Source organism: Falco naumanni, chromosome 7 (assembly GCF_017639655.2).
Source record: "Falco naumanni isolate bFalNau1 chromosome 7, bFalNau1.pat, whole genome shotgun sequence".
In the NCBI taxonomy this organism is placed as follows: Eukaryota; Metazoa; Chordata; class Aves; order Falconiformes; family Falconidae; genus Falco; species Falco naumanni.
Window position 1 is genome coordinate 7,413,518 of NC_054060.1, and position 19,598 is coordinate 7,433,115.

General features: G+C 37.4%; 1 protein-coding gene across 4 annotated transcripts in view; it reads right to left on the minus strand.

Annotated features, from left to right (window-relative positions):
- Nucleotides 1–1,143: 1,143 nt before the first annotated feature.
- The window catches only part of LRRC28 (leucine rich repeat containing 28), a 54,310-nt gene continuing 35,855 nt past the window's right edge, over nucleotides 1,144–19,598 (minus strand). For 2 of the 4 annotated variants that reach the window (XM_040600457.1, XM_040600459.1), the window contains 4 exons: nucleotides 15,049–15,151; nucleotides 11,199–11,374; nucleotides 8,423–8,582; nucleotides 5,582–6,051 (listed from right to left, as the gene is read on the minus strand). In XM_040600457.1, coding sequence (XP_040456391.1) covers nucleotides 5,976–6,051; nucleotides 8,423–8,582; nucleotides 11,199–11,374; nucleotides 15,049–15,151 — 515 coding nt within the window. In that variant the 3' untranslated portion in view covers nucleotides 5,582–5,975. The other 2 variants (XM_040600458.1, XM_040600460.1) reach the window with 2 other exon arrangements.

Genomic DNA, 19,598 nt, shown 5'->3' on the forward strand with positions numbered 1-19,598 from the left:
ATGCAGTCGTTCAATTCAGCTCTCAAGTTCCCAAAATGTCACCACACTGAACAGCCCTAAATCTTGGCTTAGAAGTCACAAAACATCCAGTGCCTTTCCGAGTGAGATCTCGGCTCCTCTCATTTCCTGCATACAATGGCATTATTCAGCCACTGAAGTTTCCACTTAGCTTGCATTTATGCCAAGTACTTTTAATTGCAAAGGAAAAGGATGTTAAGCTCTCCCAATTTTTTTCTTTCTAATTCATAAGGGACACAGCAGTGGCTGGTAAAAGTTATAGGTTAAGGGCTGTTCTCCCCCCCATCTCGCTTAATAACAGACTTGCATCCTCCTCCTGCTGCCTCACAAACAGAGGTTACCGATACTGCAGGGGTAGGAGAATTTACGTTGCCATCTGTAAAATACTAAAAAGGCAAATCATTGTAAATTCAGTAGCAAACAAGCATCAGAGGAGTCTGAATGATACCTAAACCCTTCCAGATATGCATTATAACTGATGTTCAGAGTCACCGTGACCAACATATGCATCCTTTAAGAATGACTATGCTAGCGTTCACCCAATACACATACAACAATTCAGACTGCATCCAACTCAAAAGAACTCATCAGAACACATACAGAGTAGCAGCTCCGACTGAAGCAAAATGCTGCACCACAAGCAGTGAAAAAAACTGGAAAACCAGATGCTTAATTTCTACTTATTTTTGGCAACCTTGTTCCTATGATATCTGCTAGATGAGGGAAAAAAAGCTGCTGAATGCTGCTTAGTCAATAATAGATGAACCACAGCCACATCTATGGATTATCAGGGTGGCACTTAATACAGGCCTATTGAAAGTTATTTTTCTTTTCAGCAATCCACAGAAGGGTCTAAAGTAATGTTTCTATATGAGTTTTGTTCCTATTATGCAAGGTCTGGTGAACTACATTGTCTGAGACAAAGGGATTAAGTGAATCAAAGTAGTGTCTTGGGTTTGGTAGTCTTTTAAGAGGTGTCTCCACCCCACCTCTTCAGCCCTGGGACAAGAGACTATTATAAGGTAATTACTATGCAAATGAACTAAAATGTAAATTAAATACTACATCCTAACATAGCTTAATAGCTCCAGGAGCAAGAATTTAGTTAACCTTAATGGACTGCAATTCTATCCAAAAATATAGTTTATTAACAAGCATACACATACAATAAATTGCACCACTAACTTTAAAGAAAACATCTAGCAAGCTCACCTTCACACTAAGTGACATTTGGTTAATACAGAGCAAAAAAGCAATATATACGTGCTTTCAACAGACACAGAATGAATTCAGTTGCAATCCAAGTTCAAGCTGTAATCCAAAGAAGGGCACACAAAAGCAAAAGCAAAGACGACTTCACATGAACCTTGCCATTTCTTTCCACCAGACCTTTGGTCTCTTACAAAATAGGTCTGTAATACAAAAAGTAATAAAAACTCTGGATTCAATTTACTCAGCCTCTTCCATCACAAGTTAACTGTAACATTTTGCAGCAACATGAGCTGTATTAACAGGGAGGTAAGAGGCAAAGACAGTTACGTCTTTAAGTTCAGCTGCAGATCGAGAGGCTGCCTAGCAGCAAGCAGCACGGGCTTCAGTGTCATTGTCCCAGTTTTTTGAAGAAATAGAAACATGGTAAACCATATTCTTCTCTCTCATCAATTAAAACTTGACCCATCCTTCACTGACATCCAGGCAAAACTTCCTCTGTTATCAGTGGTACTCTGATGAGGCCACAATGGCCTTAAAAAAAGAAAAGTCATCCCCTAGTGCAAGGTTTGTCACTCTCCAAGCTTCAGTTTGGCTTTGATGTCAGTAAAACCTGACACGCTGTTACCACACGGGTGTTGGAACAGTCTCATCCTCCCTTCATGCCAGAAAACGGGATTCAGCAGAATTCGATATATAGCAATTGAAGCCAACTTGGCAATCAACAGCTCCACACTGCTCAGTGTAAGATCTTAACCTCACCGCAACGAAGAAAATAGGTGGTTTGTAATGAACTTCAGTAAAAGCCCAAGACAAACATCACGCCAAAACAGAAAAATGCATCTTGATATTAGACCTTGTTCTTCACACAGGAAAGGACATTTGTATTTCTGATCCTCTGGGGGAGTAACAGGAAGGTTCCCAAATGTAGCAGTGTTCATGGTAAAACTGCTCAAGTAGGTTTTTTTAAACAAAGCCAGAGATTCCGGATTCCTTTGTGGCAGAACAAAAAGTTATCTCTATAAGCAGTAGGGTCCCAATGTTATGAACACGTTACTTGTTATCACATTAAAATTATGCCTATGCTCCCTAATCACATCATTAATCTTTACTCAGAAAAATTTATACCAATATAAATGGGTTAAAGACCTTCTTTCCCCTCTCATTTCTATCTGCACCTCTTTATAACACCTAGAAAAAAACCCCAGAAACTTCTCCTGCTATCACCCTAAGCGAACAGTTAAGACATACTTTTATGGCAAAAAACGTTCAAAGATGGTCATTTTTTTTCAACGGCTTGAACCTGTTTGCAGTATAAGGGAAGATTTATTTCAGTGTGAACTAACCTGACAAGAGCAAGCAATCAAAAATTACCTAGCAGTAAATGCATTAAAAAAAGTCCAAGTACTGTGACATCTTGTATTGAAAAAAAAAGATGCAGTTCAATCAGCAACAAGCTCCATCTCCCCTCTGCAACTTGCATAGCCCGCTTTCATGTCAGCTGTTTATGAAATACTCTTATAGTAGAACAACTTTACAAAACTGTGGACAAGTGAGAATGGAGTTATTTTAATCTAGAACAGTATCACCCCAAAGATACAGATGAATACAAACACTGTTTGTATTAAAAAAAATAAATCAGAGAAACATGAATTTAAGCTGCATTTCCAGTCTATATATTTGCTTTCCTCTTCCTTGTTTTATAAAAATAGGGTATGACATTTCAGCTTTAACTGCATGTTTAAGTCATTTATTCATTGAACATTCCATTCTTGAAATATCATCTATTAAAGTGTTAGTTAAGATTCATCCTGCTTATAGAACAGACTGAATTTCTTCTGAACTGCACTTGAGACAATAATAGACTGATATGAAATCAATAAAAAATAATGATTATGGGAAGAATAAAGAAAATAAAAAATAAAAAATAATCAAGCTCAACTCTTACTATCTGACTCCTAATAAAACAAATGCTAATGCCTTTTAGGTAATAAAAAGGTTTAACTCCAAAATAATATTTACAGACTGAATTCAAGAAACTGTTCTAAAGTCTGTAAACTGCTATAAAAAGAGGACAAATAAACTGCCACCAAAACATCTCCTTCAAAGAAGTAAAAACAATACTGAAAATTCCTGATCAGAGTATTCTATCAAAACCTAGTGTTTGTAACACTACCACAGTTCTTTCATCAACCATTTAAAAAAAATGGATTCTGTACTATACTTGCACATTTCTGATATAGGCATAATTGTACAGGGGCAAGCTACTGAAGGAAAAGAAAAAAGCTGAAGATTCATTTTGCTGCTTCAGCAGTAAACCCCGCTGGGTGGGAAGGCCTGTTGGGGATACAACATTGAAACAAATTAGTGAAATGACAGAGTCAGAAATCCAATAGTACAAAGCCTGCTTGGACATGGCTCTTTCCCCTACTGCAAAGCAGTTCTAATAAATGGGATTTATTTTAGAAAGTTTCACAATTCTTAAACAGCAGATGATACTTGCATTCCTGAAGGATTAAGTTCTACATTTCTTAATGCTAATTCAACTCTCTAAAACCAACCCAATAAAACCAGCAGAGCTTTTACAAGTAACATGCACAACCTAAAAATTCCACCCTCAAAACTGCCTTTTTGGTACTCTTCTAAGCTCTTAAGATACTCTATTTATTGAAGAGATGCCAGGAAGCCTGCAGCGGGAACAAATGCTTCTTTGGCAAAAGGAAAACATTTTAATGCCTCCTCCCTTCAAACTATGCACACCTCACCACAACATATGCTAATATACTACCAAATAAGTCTCTTTATCTTGCCATTTTTATAACAAACTGTTTCATTCATATCTATTTCAGCTTGTAACTACCTACTGCGCAGAGTAGCACACTGTGCTAAACCAACAAGTAGCTTATAGCTAAGAAATAGAAAGTAAAAAAAAGAACACATTATATTACAGGAAAAAAATTATATATTCCAAAACAAGTCAAGAGAGGCTAATTTTCTATTAACTGTTTCACTGTAAAATTAAAATTTTAAGTCATGCAGGCATTTTGGGCTTTTTTTCCATCCTTAGTCCTTCATTTGAAATGAACAAGATCTAAGAAAAAAGTATTTCCACAAATATGACAGCGAGTGGAAATTTGCGCTAAATCTGCCAATCGTATACAAAAATGCATGTTACAGCTCTTCTGTGAAGATCTATGTATGCATCTATACCTATGCATGGAGCTATATATACCTCCCCTGGTATTGCCAGCCTTCTCCGAGACAGACGCTCCACTGATAAGATCTCTTCAAGTCAGCCAAATGCTGAACTTAGAAAAAGATGACCAACTCTCTGCAAATCTACAGCCTGCAACTGTAAAAATATAATAAATATAGATAAATATTTACTACCATATTACTATTCTTTTCAAGTGAAATTGACACAAAATCATCTTCTTCCTGAAAAACTCAAAGAAGCAAGAGGGGAAGTGTTTTTAAAAAACAAAAAACTCAGGCAATGAAAATAAAGAAAACACACCCTCAAACATGCTGGAGCAAGACCACTCAGTGCAGGCATCAGTTCCAGCCTTCCTCACTGAAACAGGATCTTTAGTCTCCAGACATATCCTTGTTACTCCAAATAAATCAGTGCAGCTTCCAATGATACCATAAAGATAGATCTGCTTTTAATATGTAGATTTAAATACTACATTTAACTGTCAAAGACTTGGTATACAACTGGGATTAACTCTGCTGGAGAAAGTATGAAGATGAAAGGGAGAAAATAAGGCTAAATGCTATGGAAAAGTCACTGGGATCCACCAAAGATTTCTGTAGGCTTAGATCTATACACCTGAATCCAGCTGAAGGGATGAAGAGGATGGTGGGGAGGTAAGCAAAACCTCCTTTGTCATAACTGAATCCCCCTTTCTTTTTGTTTTCCTGTTAGAGGAATGAAAACTGCCTCCAATGATGCCGTAAGTCAACCTGAAGACAGCCACATTTGAAAAATACTGGAAATCCTGAAGTCAGAGCTTGTGAATTTGTTTGGTTTGTATGCTGTCGTAGAGGAGCAAGAAGTTAATACTTTTAAAAGCTTGGTATTTACACTTCCAAAAAGTTTCTGCAGTTCATCCAAATTTGATAGGACATGATTTAAGTGCCTCTTAGTGTTCCCGACTGGGCACTTCTGCTGCTTTGGCACACACGCACACACAGAGTATTCCAGTACCAATGGGATACGACATCTAATGCAGCTTTACACTGGCAGCACTCCTGAGCAGTTTTAAATGTTTATCAACTCAGTAGGTCAAAAGTCTGCAGACACTGGGTGGAGCAGCAGTATGCCACAAAACTAACAGTTGTCCTCCTAGAAAAAAAGAAAGGGGGGGGGGGGAACAGTTGTCAGTAAAGATTAAAGCTCCTGGCCCCATTCCACAGCAGACAATATGCTGGTTTGTAAAGTACAGGATTAGCAGATCTCACCACTTCAGAAAAAGAAGGTTCATTTGCTCTATATGAGTGCCTGATAAAAAGGCAGGGAAACGCTGCAGGGGTTCTCAAAAACCTTCCTGGTTTCTTGTATTCAGTTTAACGAAGCAGCATGTGGTTTTTCTTTCTGTGGAGGGTGTGGCTGAGTGTTACAGCCAGTAGGTTTAACAGCTAAAAGGAAAATAGCTGGGTAATTCTTTGCTTCAGCTTTGCTCATGTGTTTCTTAAATGACTGCTTGTAGGCATGAAATAACTGAAGTCCGGTGTCCTCCTTTGATTCAGCCAAGTGAACAAACAGGGCCCAGATCTTCAGAAAGGACGATCGACGGGCAGCGTGTCGCATTGTGCCAGGTACTGCAGCAGGGGTGGCAACATGAAAGCATGATACTAGCTCCCTGTGACCCTCCTCCTGCCCCCATCCTGGCAGGGACCTAGATACCCGCTTTAAAAAAGTTAAGATCTGTTTTTTACTAACCCAGAAAGCACAGTTTACCCAGTGCTCATGTCATCTGTGCTTTTTCAGATACAGAAATCCATTTCAACACTTAACTATCCTTTCCTATAAGAGGCTACAGAGTGTGATATGGAAATCCAGACAGAAGTTACTGGCATGGATGTGGCATGTGCTAATCAGTGCTGTTCAAACGTTCTGGATCCCTACTGCGTGTGTTTTCATGGTCACTGTAAGCTCTTTAGAACAGAAACCCCGTCCTTCATGTCTTTCTAAACCAGCTATCACACCTCCACAATTGCATATAATCTTACCATGTCAAGTGCACGAGCTACAGAGGTAAGGATGACAGGCTACCCTGTTTACATCTCATTTTTTGTGGATTTGCATCAAATGTCAGCTACTTAACACTGTATTCATTAAAGCATTTTGCAGAACAGTACATTATTGCCTAAAGGAAGAAATGATAACCATTTCTTAAACAAGTGAAAACCATGCAGAAATATGTATTTTCAATTAATATATTTTAGAACATTAATATAGTGTTCTTCCAAAATAGCCCTGAAGTGTGTTTCTGCTGAGCCGTAACTTTAATAGTTCTTTAAGTTGTCTACAGACATGTCTATCATCTCGTAACTAGGTTCTACAATGAGTAATGCTTAGCAATTAGAAAGTTGAACTCTCTAGTCCAAACTCTCCTGTTGTTGGATTACTTGAGATAATATAAGGATTTATGACCAGCAAGTAGTTTTCCATCACTCTCTTAGAAAATTATACTGTCCAATGCTTGAAATTCTTTACAGCACGATTATAACATCTTATGCCATTCTGAATATTAAGACTGTAATGTGGAAGCAATTTATTTTACTCAACATATAATCCATTGCATTTCAACGTAAGACTAAAGTGTAACGGAATGGCAAGTTGAAGTATGCTATCTCTACAATCACATCTTTCTAAGAAAGATGACTCTTCCAAAATAGCATTTATGCAGCCTTCTGGCTGCTGTCCAGATCTGGCATACCTAAGTTGTTCTCATTTCATAAAGCTGAATTGCTTACAAATCAGATACCCTTTATGCCATGAATTCACAGCAAAATAACCTGCGATACAGCAGTGAAAAATAGGCACCATCAACCTGAAACACCAATTAGTCTCATCTTTTTTCTTAAAGATCTTCCTCTTGAAAAGCAGTTTCTTATTTTTACGGAAGATAACTATCAAATAAATAGATTTCAGCAGGACAAGAACTAAGTGGAATTCCTGTGCATTATATATACTGACAAGTAATTTCAGAAACATTCCTTTTTTAAGCACCTTTCTTTTACGCTCCCCACCTTTAGGCTTATGCTTCGTTAACTAATGGCTTGACTTGAATCCTCCAAAAAGAACCTACACATCACATGTGCTTGCTTAACTCCAACTGACTCTTCTTTAAACCTTATTATGTTTCTAACAGTAGTGTACTTTTGTCCAGGTAGAGCCAGATGAAATTTCTCTGCTGATGCTTTTCCATTGCAGAAAATGGATTTATTGCTATTATGGCTCATGGCACACTACAGTATCAACTCAGACTAATAAGGGTTAGAGCTGCAAAGCAATCAGTGCTCACCTTAAAGATATTTTAAATCTTTATCTACATGAGGGCAATAGTCCCTGAACCCTACCCCAGTTTTGAGTCCCTTGTATGACACTACTGTCCAGCAGGTCAGGAAGCCTGTGTAGGCTTGTCTACATGACTTGTGAATCCTGCAGACGCATCCACGACTGTTACAACCACAAACTGAGACACTTTTAGAAAGATGTATTGCTACAAAATGTGTGTAACAATGCAGAAGGCTTCCACAGTGTATCTCAAGTTAATTACTGTGGAAAGAAAAACAAGAGAATTTTACCGCAGAATATTTTAATTAAGCTGTGGCTTTAGAGCTTTCCTCCATCTTTAGTCCTACAGCACTTTTGTTTGGTGGTGGCATTCTCCTGAAGTCAGGGTGCTGCACTACCACAAACAAGTCAGTCCCATCATATCAAAACCCTTTACTATCTTACAGCTGCCTAGAACAGGCAAGTGTGGTAGCCCTTGTTATCTAACAGCAGTATTCTGGTTGTATTGTAAAATAAAAGATTTGTCAACTTTTACATGCAATCATAAGACAGGGGCTTTACAACTGAAAGGCTGCCAAGTTAAAAAAAAAACAACTTAAAAATATGCTCTGTATCATAAGGTGTTTTTCTTCCTAAATGAAACCCCAGTGTAATTTCCTGTATAATTACCCTTGATGCAATCCTGCCATTGGAGTTTCCCTCAAGGGAAAGAGCTTTGGGTAGACGATGGTAAACATAGGCTGGCTGCAACGGTGGCAGTGTCCCAAAGGACAGTGCAGCAACTCCAAGAGGCTTTTGGGTAGCGAGACTGGAGTCAAAAAGTTCAAATCTAAAGAAGAAAAGAAACAAAAAAGGCTTGTAACAAAACAATTGCAATAGCATGAGAAAGTCAAGCACAAGCATGATCCATGAACAACTCAGAAAATCAGCTGTCTTACATTCTTAAGACTTTGTCAAAAAAACAGCAAGGTAATACAAATTACCACAATTAGGGTGAACCACATGGTGCTTTCCATGCTTAAGTTCAAAAAAGTTAAAATTAAATGCGTAAGTTTACCATCTGTGGGCATGAGATGAACTGAGCCCCAATACCCAGGTGAAAATATTGCAGCTCAAGCAAATAATAAAATCCAGCAATATATCATAAAGCATTTTTAGACACAAAGATGATCTAGAAACGTGTTTAGTAATTAAAACCAATACAATATTATGAAAAGGCCCTCAGTAGTATTTTACTAAAATCTTTCAGCACCCAATCCAGCAGGCTGGCTAAGCTCACTAAAAAGCCCAAACTCTACCATCAGCAAAAAGGGATCGGAAATACTTAAAATTACTTGAAATACAATCCAGCCCAGCATAAGTCTCATAGGTCCAAAGAGACCACTCTAAAAAGATCAATACATTCATAATCTCTTAAGTGTGCCCCCACAGTTTACAAGATGCCATCATTTTCACCAAAAGAGACTCCAGGGTCACTTCATGGGAAAGAGCAATCATTTTCTCAGGCTTGGCCCAAGCCACATAGTGTTTTATACATTAAAACCAACATGCTAATCTCCATCTAGAAACTGAGACAGCCAAGACAGGTGAATGAGTTTAGGTGCTGAGTAATCAAGACAAGATGCAGTACCTGATAAATCAGCTTTCCAATGTCACACTGGTTTCAGCTTTCAAACACTGTAAGGTTTAACCCCATACACAATGTACCACAACAGCCTCAATTGAGATGACAAGCATGACTAGTACATTTGCGTCAGAAAGAAAAGGTCACATTCTATAACCAAGCGAAGACTGAGGAAAAGTAGTCCAGTCACTTCTGTCATACCTAGCAGCCACCAGGTATTTAACAGCACCCTTCAAACTGCAAATTTAGGCAGTGATAGATCAAATCTGCTACTGTAATGAAATGTGCCACCTGCTTCCCCAGCACAACATTGTCTTACACCTGTCTGAACTATGCATTACTGCTGCCTCACTGAAATGTGGGTGTCACCAGTGGTCATGCACATAGTGTTTAATAATGTCACTCAGAATAAGATCTACATATAGATATGTATGTGTGTGTATGTATATCTAAATATAAAAAAAGACTACATAGTCCAGCGTAGCAAACTAGAAATAGGCAAGACATTTAAAAAAAAATGTTCACCATCTTTTTCAGGTTCTGCACCTTGGCTGCAACTGGGTATAACCCTCACAGCCTTGTATAAACCATCTACAAACCATTTCTTAAACTGATCTTGCAATACTATCTTGCTGTGCCCAAGCTAAACTTCATCAGTATCTTCAGGAACCACATTCATAGAGTCATATTCCAGAAATTAAGGTGCAAGTTATAACTGGTGAGAAAAGTAGTTACTGATCATTTAAAAGATTCCATACCTGATGCTCTCAAAGTCCTTTTCAAAGACTACAATTTTGCAAATCAAAACAAAACAGCATTTGGCACCGTGTAATTTTGGTGCAGCTGATATCCAGATAATAAACAACTAAAACCCTCTCCTCACTATGTGCAGAAATAGAAAAACTACACAACCACAAACTGGTCAATGAATACGTTCTCTACGTCACCAAATACATTCTCCACGAAGCAGTGCCACTTCCTATGGAAACAGCCTTGTATGGTTGTCCCATCCCTCAACATGAAGCTTCTTCCCTACAGCATGTTTGCTCCTTGTACCTTTTCCTGGCAAAGCAATGGTTCAGCAGTTAGGATTTACTCTAGCGGCCAAGGCACCAGTCACTCCTTAGCACAAACCCTCTAATCTTTCCATTGTAACTCTTCACCCTTCTGCTTTCTACTTCCACCTCTAAAGCGGATGAATTCCCAAGGTGCTGTGAATAGGGGGGAGTCACAACACAACTAAATCCGACAAAATCCAAATCTGCAGGTTATCATCAGGTATTGCTAACTCACGTGATTGCATGATGCATAACCAGATGAGCCAAGGGCCTCTTTACAGCAAAGAGTCTGAACTGGGGCAGAACTAAAACAGCTCAGCTGTCACGCTGTACTGAAATGGCCAAGGGCTGCTAGCATTTTTTTTGCCTTATGTGTAACAAGTCTGCCAGTTTAGGAGCGTGCTGCCTGGCAAGAAGTTGCATTGTTGGCCAATGCATCTAATCTCGCCTCAGGAACTGTATTTCTCATCTCATATTTCTATTAAAGAGCTTCTCCTGCAAAAAACATCCTTCTTTATACAGTCCTGAAGAAGAAACCATCTGTAAGCACCACTCAACCTTAGAAATAGTCTTTGGATCTCTGTATTTTGATATTGGACATTTTTGTTCTAATACAGCATTTCTAACAATTTGATTAAATAAGTCTTTTAAAATACTAATTCTTGCCAAGCTCTTTGAAGGGCTATTTGTAATGTTCCTATTATCACTGCCAGAAAATCACTTCCACTCCTTCTGTAATCTGAAGAATGCATAAATGTCATACCTTTTAAAAACCTGTAGTAGGTGTTATAGAGGGTCCTCATGGCCAGTTCTTGCAAAGGCAGCACATGATCTGTTTCTGTCCCTATAGATTTCACCTCTGCTGGCAGGAACACAGTTAACTGGCCTGATGAAAAAGAGAGCAGTTTCACCTCTGAAACTTGAATTGGAGAACCACAACTAGAAGGACACAAGACATTTAGAAAGTGGTTAGAAAAAAAATAGTAAAAAGTAGCTTTACAGGGAAACCTAGATGACCAACCCAAACTAAGCCTGATACTGTTTTTCAGTGCAGCACCATTCAGGGAGCCTTTGCAGAGTGCAATACTTGCTGGGGTTGGACTAGATGACCTTTAAAGGTCCTTTCCAACCCAAACTGCTCGGTAGTTCTGTGCTGACACACATTTTCTATAGATTCCCATCTTCTGTGACAGGTTAATCATGGGACATCTGGAGATCTTTACTTATCAAACAACATTCAAAAGCTGGAGAAATGAGGACGCAATCCCAAGGAGGTGAACCAAGTGCACTATGTGTCCCTTGCTTTGCCAATATATTCATCTCTTTTAGCCTCTGAATACTATTATTACTAAATTTTTTACATAGGGGAGCATTTCATACCTAACAGTTAGCTTCTTGTGTCCTGGATCAAGAAGCTGAGAATGGTAACAGTTTTCTCAAGTGTAATACATGAGGCAAGATACGACCACCAAAAAATATCATTTAAGTGCCACTGGGTGATTCTGTAGTACACCTTTCCCCATCCACAGAGTCCCCTTGGTGGGCGCAGGGGGACGGGTGAAGGGAAAATAAGAACAAACAACTAAGCTGTAGTGAGAAAATACTCTAATAAGTCTACTAGCCTTGTCCTTCCCAAATCATATAAGGAAAAGGAAGGTTATTTGCATCCAAGAAGAGAAACTTAGCTTGTAGTAAAAATAACAACTCTTTAGATGATCCCTGTTGCAAGCTATCATACCAAAGAGACACGCATAGGAAAATTCTGCTAAGAGGTTGGGGAAGTCAACAGGGGAATCGGAATTGTTTATGACAACTTAAATTTGAAGCCAAGAGCAACTTGTTAGGGCCAGTCTTAACAACTGGAACAGAAACGCAAAATTGTCAGCCTTCCCAGATATTGGACCTAAAACTGAGGTAACTACACTCAACCTTATCAGATATTAAAGAAATCTCATAGCACTCCTCTGATAACAAACAATCTCATCTCTTCTGATTAAAGGAAAAACAGCCTAGAGTTTTTCCCTGGAAAAACAAAAAAGGGCTGCATCAAACAGCAAGTCAATAAGCCTCTTCTTAAATACTTAATACTTTCCTACAAACCATTAACAAGTTTAATATATAATTGGAAATTCAGAGATCCGATATTCCAACAATCCATTCCCAATGAATCAGCTATCAACAAATAGATCTATAATGTTGTATTTTCAAGCTGATTAACCCCTTACCAACCGAACTAGAAAACACATCCATAAACTCACTACAGTTTCTGCAGTTCAGAGCTGGGCCATTTGGTCTATTTTACGTAAAGGGTGAGGCTACTAACACCAGACCACAAGGCTGAAAAATAGAGTAAACTAGCAAAACACACCACCAAGAGGAATAATGCAAGACATATACAGTCTTAAATCAGGATGGATTAGGGAATGAATCTCAACGTACAAGTAACGCTTGGTGCAAAAGAGCAAAGAATTAAAAAGAAAACCCACACAAAAATCCATTGAGGTTAATGGGTGGAATAGAGGATGGTCTAACTAGCTGGAAAAAAATGGAGCCGCAGAAGAACTCTGGTGAATAAATAACCGGGGGGTGGGGTGGGGGAAATCCATGACCACCTATTTGCTGCCTTCAACAAGACTGACAGATACCTAGCTGGAGACTATGAAATCCAATCTGCAAAAAATAAGATCAAAATTTATTTTGAGTGCTGAGATCATCACCTCTTACATAAAAGACTTTTTCAGTCCGTCTGACTGCAGGATTCCCAGACAGAGATTCATTACTTACACAATGCAATTTATATTCTATTTTCAGAAATCTAGCTTTATGTTAGTAACAGCAGCATGTCAGATTTTATTCTCCAGTGGATGACCAGACAGAGCACTGAAGGCTGGATTTTCAACTCTTGCCTGACCCACGAAAACCTTGCATTGGTTACTAATGCTTTCTTGGAAAGAACACATAAATTCTTCACATAACCATTAGTCCACGATTGTAACATCACTCAGCACATTATAAAATAAAACCTTTGGTTTCTTAACAACATAATAACTTAAATAGTGCCCTTCCTATGTTGAAAATTTTCTTTATAATCTATGATGTTTCAGGATGGTTTCACATCATAAAGACAAATACCTGCTTGGTAGACAAACACAAGTACTATTTCGCTTACTAACAACAGATTTTTTTATATACTTTATTAAGGAAAAAAAATGATCATTTTTTTATACCACAGAAGCATTACAAGAATCAGTTTCATTGCAACACTTCCAACTTTTTTGGTTTCTTCTCTACTAGATTTTTAATACTCTCCATCAGAGATACTAGCAGCTAGCCTCACCAGCAGCGTACGTGTAATGACAGCAAAAGAACTGGTAACATCTTCACAAAAGGTCAGTGCAAAGATAAATTTTTTTTCAACCAAGTATAAAATAAGGACTTAAAACATTAAAAAAAATAAGACATGGTTGTTTAAAACCACCTGAAATAGGCAGGACAATTGGACCAAATGGTTGGAACATTTCCTGCCTTGTCACTAATGTTTTTGGTCGCAATCAATACAGTTATTACCTTTAGGGTCAATTTAATATCTGTCTTACAATTTACAATCAGTTCTGAAAGAACAAAGACTAGATTTTCTTTTCTGAAAAATAAAATTAGTAGAATCTTGAGACTGACTGCACACAGTTCATCAGAACTATAATCCAACTGCAAGTATTTAAATATCACACAACCAGCTGACATGGGAATATTAGCAAAACCTTAAAATGCCAAGACTCAGCATCTCGCATATTGCAGTAGAGTGCAGGCTGTAGAGAGGGAATTTATATTTAATGCAAGATTTGCTGAGAGTGAGCGTACCAGAAATTTATAATTAGATGGTAACGGGGACAATCCTCTTCTGATCAGTTTTACATCAGTAAGGCTCCATTCATCAGTGGTGCTGATCCTAATTTATGCTAGTGTCAGTAGAAAAAGAATTAAGCCAGTGTCCTAGACAGACCACTTTTTTCTCACATCCTAACCACAAACATGAGACAGCCTAGGATATTTTTAAAATCCACATGTAAAAATATACCTGTCAATCCGTAACTCCTAAAAAAAGTTACTTATTTTAGTTAGTAGGTACCAAGACCTACAAGAAGCTGATACTGGGATGTAAAATGAGTGAAGCAGCTGCATGTGACATTCCAAGATATGGCCCATCACTTACAGAAACTTGAGAACTTATGAACTAGACAGATGCTGCAACACATTAAAAAACACATTTTTTTAATTCTCTAGTCCTGAAAATTCTATTAAGGCTACGTTTTTGGAGAACCTTTAAATGCAGCTAGGATTCAGCTTTAGGCCTTACATTATCATTACAAATTCCCTCAGAATAACTGCACTGACTGTTACAACTTAATACTAAAATACTCCATGTCAGCAATTAACACAAAAGATTTATTACAAAAATAAAACAGAACTGGGAGCTCCAGTAATCCCCTCAAAGTAACATCAGTTCTGTATCAGTCACACACACAAAAATAATCAGTTGTATCATACAGGAAGATATTTATGAGAAATTTTACAAGGAACAGGTATGCTAGACATCTGAATTAATTCATACCTACCCACTGCAACCAATGACTTTATTATACAGATAAGATGGGAGGCCTTTCAGATGAATATTGTTATCCACATAAACATACTGTAGCTCCCGAGAACGACCTAAATCTGGGTTTAGAAAACAAGAAAAGTCAGGGCGAGAAGGGATGACAGTGACAATTATAAGCAAAGCAATTCTCTTTAATTATAAATAAGCTAATCAGACTCAAATGTAAGCAAACAAATTAGTGCTTCTCAGTTGTAAAATTTCAGCCAGTGGTTTTATTATGGATGAGCTGAAAAGATGTTTAGCAAATACCACTAAAACAAAACCAAACCCCTTTTCAGTAGCCCTGAAAATCCCATTATAAATAATTAAATTTTAACAGTGACAAACTCTGAAGTCAGTCTGAAGAAGCAAAGGGACAATTGATTTCAAGTCTACAGTGCATACTTCCAAGTTCATAAGGTCAAACCTGCTTTCATTAACTGGCCTCATGTCAATGAAATCACAGCTTCACTATCTTTGCTAACGTGGTAAAGACACAAACAAGAATCTAGTCTGTACCACTCTCCAAGAAAAGATACTTGTTCAATTACATTAGCCATAACCAAACCCAACCAGATATCACTCAGAAACAAGTCTCTGTGTGCAGTAAACTACAAAACACAGGAAAATATACAATAAAGTGCAGAATATTATACTACAAGTTCTGGTACAAGTAAACGATCGATACATCTGAAGGTGTGATTCTTACATTATTTCTATTAAAATATTCATGGCTGGCAGTCAAAAGCAGCAAGTACAGCATGTTTAAGCAACACCTTCATAGACTAGAAACACACTAAAATACCTCCACATAGAGCATATAGGTATGGAATAATTTTATTTTGTTTAGAAAATTAAAGTGGGGAAATGGAGAAAAAATAAAAGGGAAAATTTAGGCTTTTAGGAAGAATTCTCAGAAACAAGAATGATGTTCATCAGCAAGATCTAGTCAGTGGTAAAACTGCCTGCTACCAGAAGTAGTGAAAAACATGCTCAAGACATTTAAAAAAAAAAAACCACAAAGCAAATTGTGAACTAAAAAGAATAGTCTAAGAGAGTTTTGAACTGGCAAGAAAGCTGATATGTAGAATCATCTGGGCAGGCCATTTCATCTGCAGCTCCTATACTGTTCAAGATGCCGGATTAGGGAAAGACATACGTATTTAATACAAAGCACAAATCAAGCGAACAACGTTTGAAAGCCTTCTGCCTGGGAGGGGATAGCTGCAACCCAGACCAATTGCATTATGAAAAAAACATAAATTAATCTGTATGCCTCTCAACTTCTTAAAACTTTTATGAGTATGCTATAGAAACTAGGCAAGATAATCAAGCATTTGGCTGCATCAGTCACATTGCAAGACAATACTAATATCAACTAATGCTGACTTCCTATCTTTATCAACTGTCAATTACCTTGATTGACATAAATATAAGGATAAACAAAGAAATTAGCATAGGTTCTGTCCCTTTTGTAAACTTGGCCAAGAAGAGAATAAAAATTAAAACAATTTCCATGATATTTCTATTCAGAAATTCTATTCCGAATAATGAGCTCTTATCATTCCCTACTATGACAATAGGTAATACAATCCTTTCTTTATTATTGAACAGTTTTATTGTACACAAAAGCTCTGGAAATCACTTAGCTCAGATAAAGCAAATGATATTTTGAGTGATCCCCCCAAAAAAAAACGTTTGACCACCTTAGAATATACAGAATGTCTTCAGCTGTCACTCACTTGAGCACCAGAAACCTTAAAAGCTCATGCCAAGAAGGAGCTTCAGAGGGTGTCACATTATCAAATCTTTGATACAAAGAACAAATGATGATACCAACAGAAAACGAATAGATTCCTTTTCTGAAATAAAAATGTTAACATAGAAAAACTGAGTTTTGGGGGTTTTCTTTTAATACAGGCCCTTACCCTGCAACCATCTATGGAGGTTTCAGGGACCATAATCTGGGCTTTGTTCCAACCAGATTCACTGGACATCAGGGGACACATTTAACCATCACATCCTTCTTTGACCCTGTCCCAAAGACATGCTGCATCCATCAATGGTCCTGCCCCAACAAGTACAAATATCTCTGCTGACTGATGGGCGCTGCTGTGAGATGCTGCTGTGCATCATTATGAGCTAACACCTCAAAAAGATGATTTATTTTGGCTCAGTGCTGCAGGCTGAAAATAGTTTAGCAAAGTTCTGGGATATTTTTAGATGAAACAAAATCATTGTTATCCTACAATGAATAAAAATATTGCAATACTGAAGTGCTATAACACCATAAAATATTGTAAGGCTGGAAAAGGGTCAGGCAATAAAATCTGAAGCAGATAGCATGTGCATGGCACACCTAACACTTAAGAGAATATTTCCTCATGTTGCAGAAGCCAATTACACCAAAAGGAGCAGAAAACTATGGGTTGCTGGGGTAGCTTGCATATGCTACTGTTTAACTTATTAATTTAGAGAATGGAAGAAAATTTTTAAAAGAGGCTCATCTTGCTAATGTCTACACAGATGTATGCAAATGGGCTGAAAATCAGGCAAGTCAAAAAAAGCCCTAAAGCTGTTCTTTTCATATACATTGAGGGGGGGAGTTAGGCTGCATCTCATCTCTTCCCTCTGTCTTTATCTTATGCTAAGTTTTATTCTAAGTTCTGAGCTGACTGCATTTCCTAGGTAATTAAAGCAAATTTTTGGATGTTAGACAAAATATCTCTGTAGGAAAAATTCAACTCCCAAAGCCAAATAGCCTGTAACTATAAATGTTCCTTTGATATAGTTTCTTTGCATTAAATAACCAAGCATCTTCCAGTCCCCAAAAGATTTTTTTCCAGGTTCAAACACTATCCATGAAGTTGAAATTTAAATAAATCACTTTTTAAAAAGTTCTTTGTATCACATCCACATTGATTTTTATGTCTTGTATCAGTCAACAAATATTGTTAAAAGCTCTCTAGGAAACACGCTTCTGAAGAACTTGGTAAAATAAGGAAGCTGTCCATCTATGAAAAGGCTAAAGCTACAAAGAAGGTTTTCATGTGGCTTTTGCAAGCACTGTACTGTGTCTAAAACATTTCCACTTTCCTCCTTCCAGGCTCCCAGATCAAAGACCTTTCTCCCAGAAATGACCAAATGCCATGAGTCCTGAACAAACCCCAATTCTATTTTTTTTTTCTTTTTCTCTCTTTTTTTTTTTTTTTTTTTTAACCTCGGGGGCCTGGCATATGCATTCCACATGGCTGAAGATGGAACAAAAGCTCTTGTGTGTCTGTACTGATGCTCTTTTAACCATAATGTGAGGGCAAGGACACAAAAGCAGCATATACCGAGGTAGAATAAGACCATTGTTTACTGTGCACTGATAATTACTAGACCCATTTTCTAAACAAAAAGTGCACATAAACCCTCAATAAAGTGATATAACACTGAATATTTGCTGTCATAACATCCCCTGTGCTGCCAGTACACTTGAGAATTTATGGCCTATTTTAATTATATTTGTACTTTATTACATAAATCATTTTTATTTCTGCAATGTCATTAGATTCACATTTCTGCTTGCAATGGAATTTGTTTTCAGGCATTGAAGCATTTGCTAACAGTAAAATTTTAAAGTTAAATTTCTGTCAAGGGATAATTTATATTTTAAGTAGATCGATATAAAATAACCAGGAGTTCCATCTGCCATTCAAGAACAGAATTCCTAAGACCATTTATTAGGGCAGCACGAAAGCTATCCTAACAATAACAGGATTGTCCAGGATGCAGTTTCCAGTTCAACTTACACATAGAAATTACTTTTTTATAAAAAATAAATTTATTAGGAAGGTCCAAAGGCTCAGACCCACACAGTCTTGTTTCTTTGAAACTGGAGTGGAATATTCAACAGCAGAAAAATAATATTTAAAAAAAAAAAATACTGGCATATCTAAGAATTAAGTGTTTTCTGCAGAATAAATCACTAATTCATTATTGTTTACCCATCTCCTTGTCTCTATACCAGTTCTGAAAGTCATAGTATGGGATCAGGTATTTTTATTGTATTTTGTAAAAATTGGCTAATGGTGTTACAGTTGTTTTTTTTTCCTGAGACACATGTGCCTGCAACCTTAGAAGAACATACAGGACAAAATGCTACAATAGCACCTTATCCCGCAGTGCCGTGTGTACCGCTGGAATAAATCTTACACCTATCAATCTAGGTGTAAGGAAAACACAGATTTCCATTACACTTAACAACAAGTTCTACTAGCAGCTACAAGGGACATACTTAGATGAGGAAGAATGGATTCCTTGGCATACTAGATGTCAACCACTATATGAAATAAAACACACTTTAAGAAACATTAAGCAGTATGTTACAAACTTATTTCTTCTAACATGGAGATGAGAAAGAGAAAAAAAAACATATTCTGTCAGATGAATAAGATGTCTGCTTCTGAAATCAACTCCCTCATGAAAAAAATTGACAACTCTGGCTTGAATATCACTTATAGATATCATAACTATTTCTAC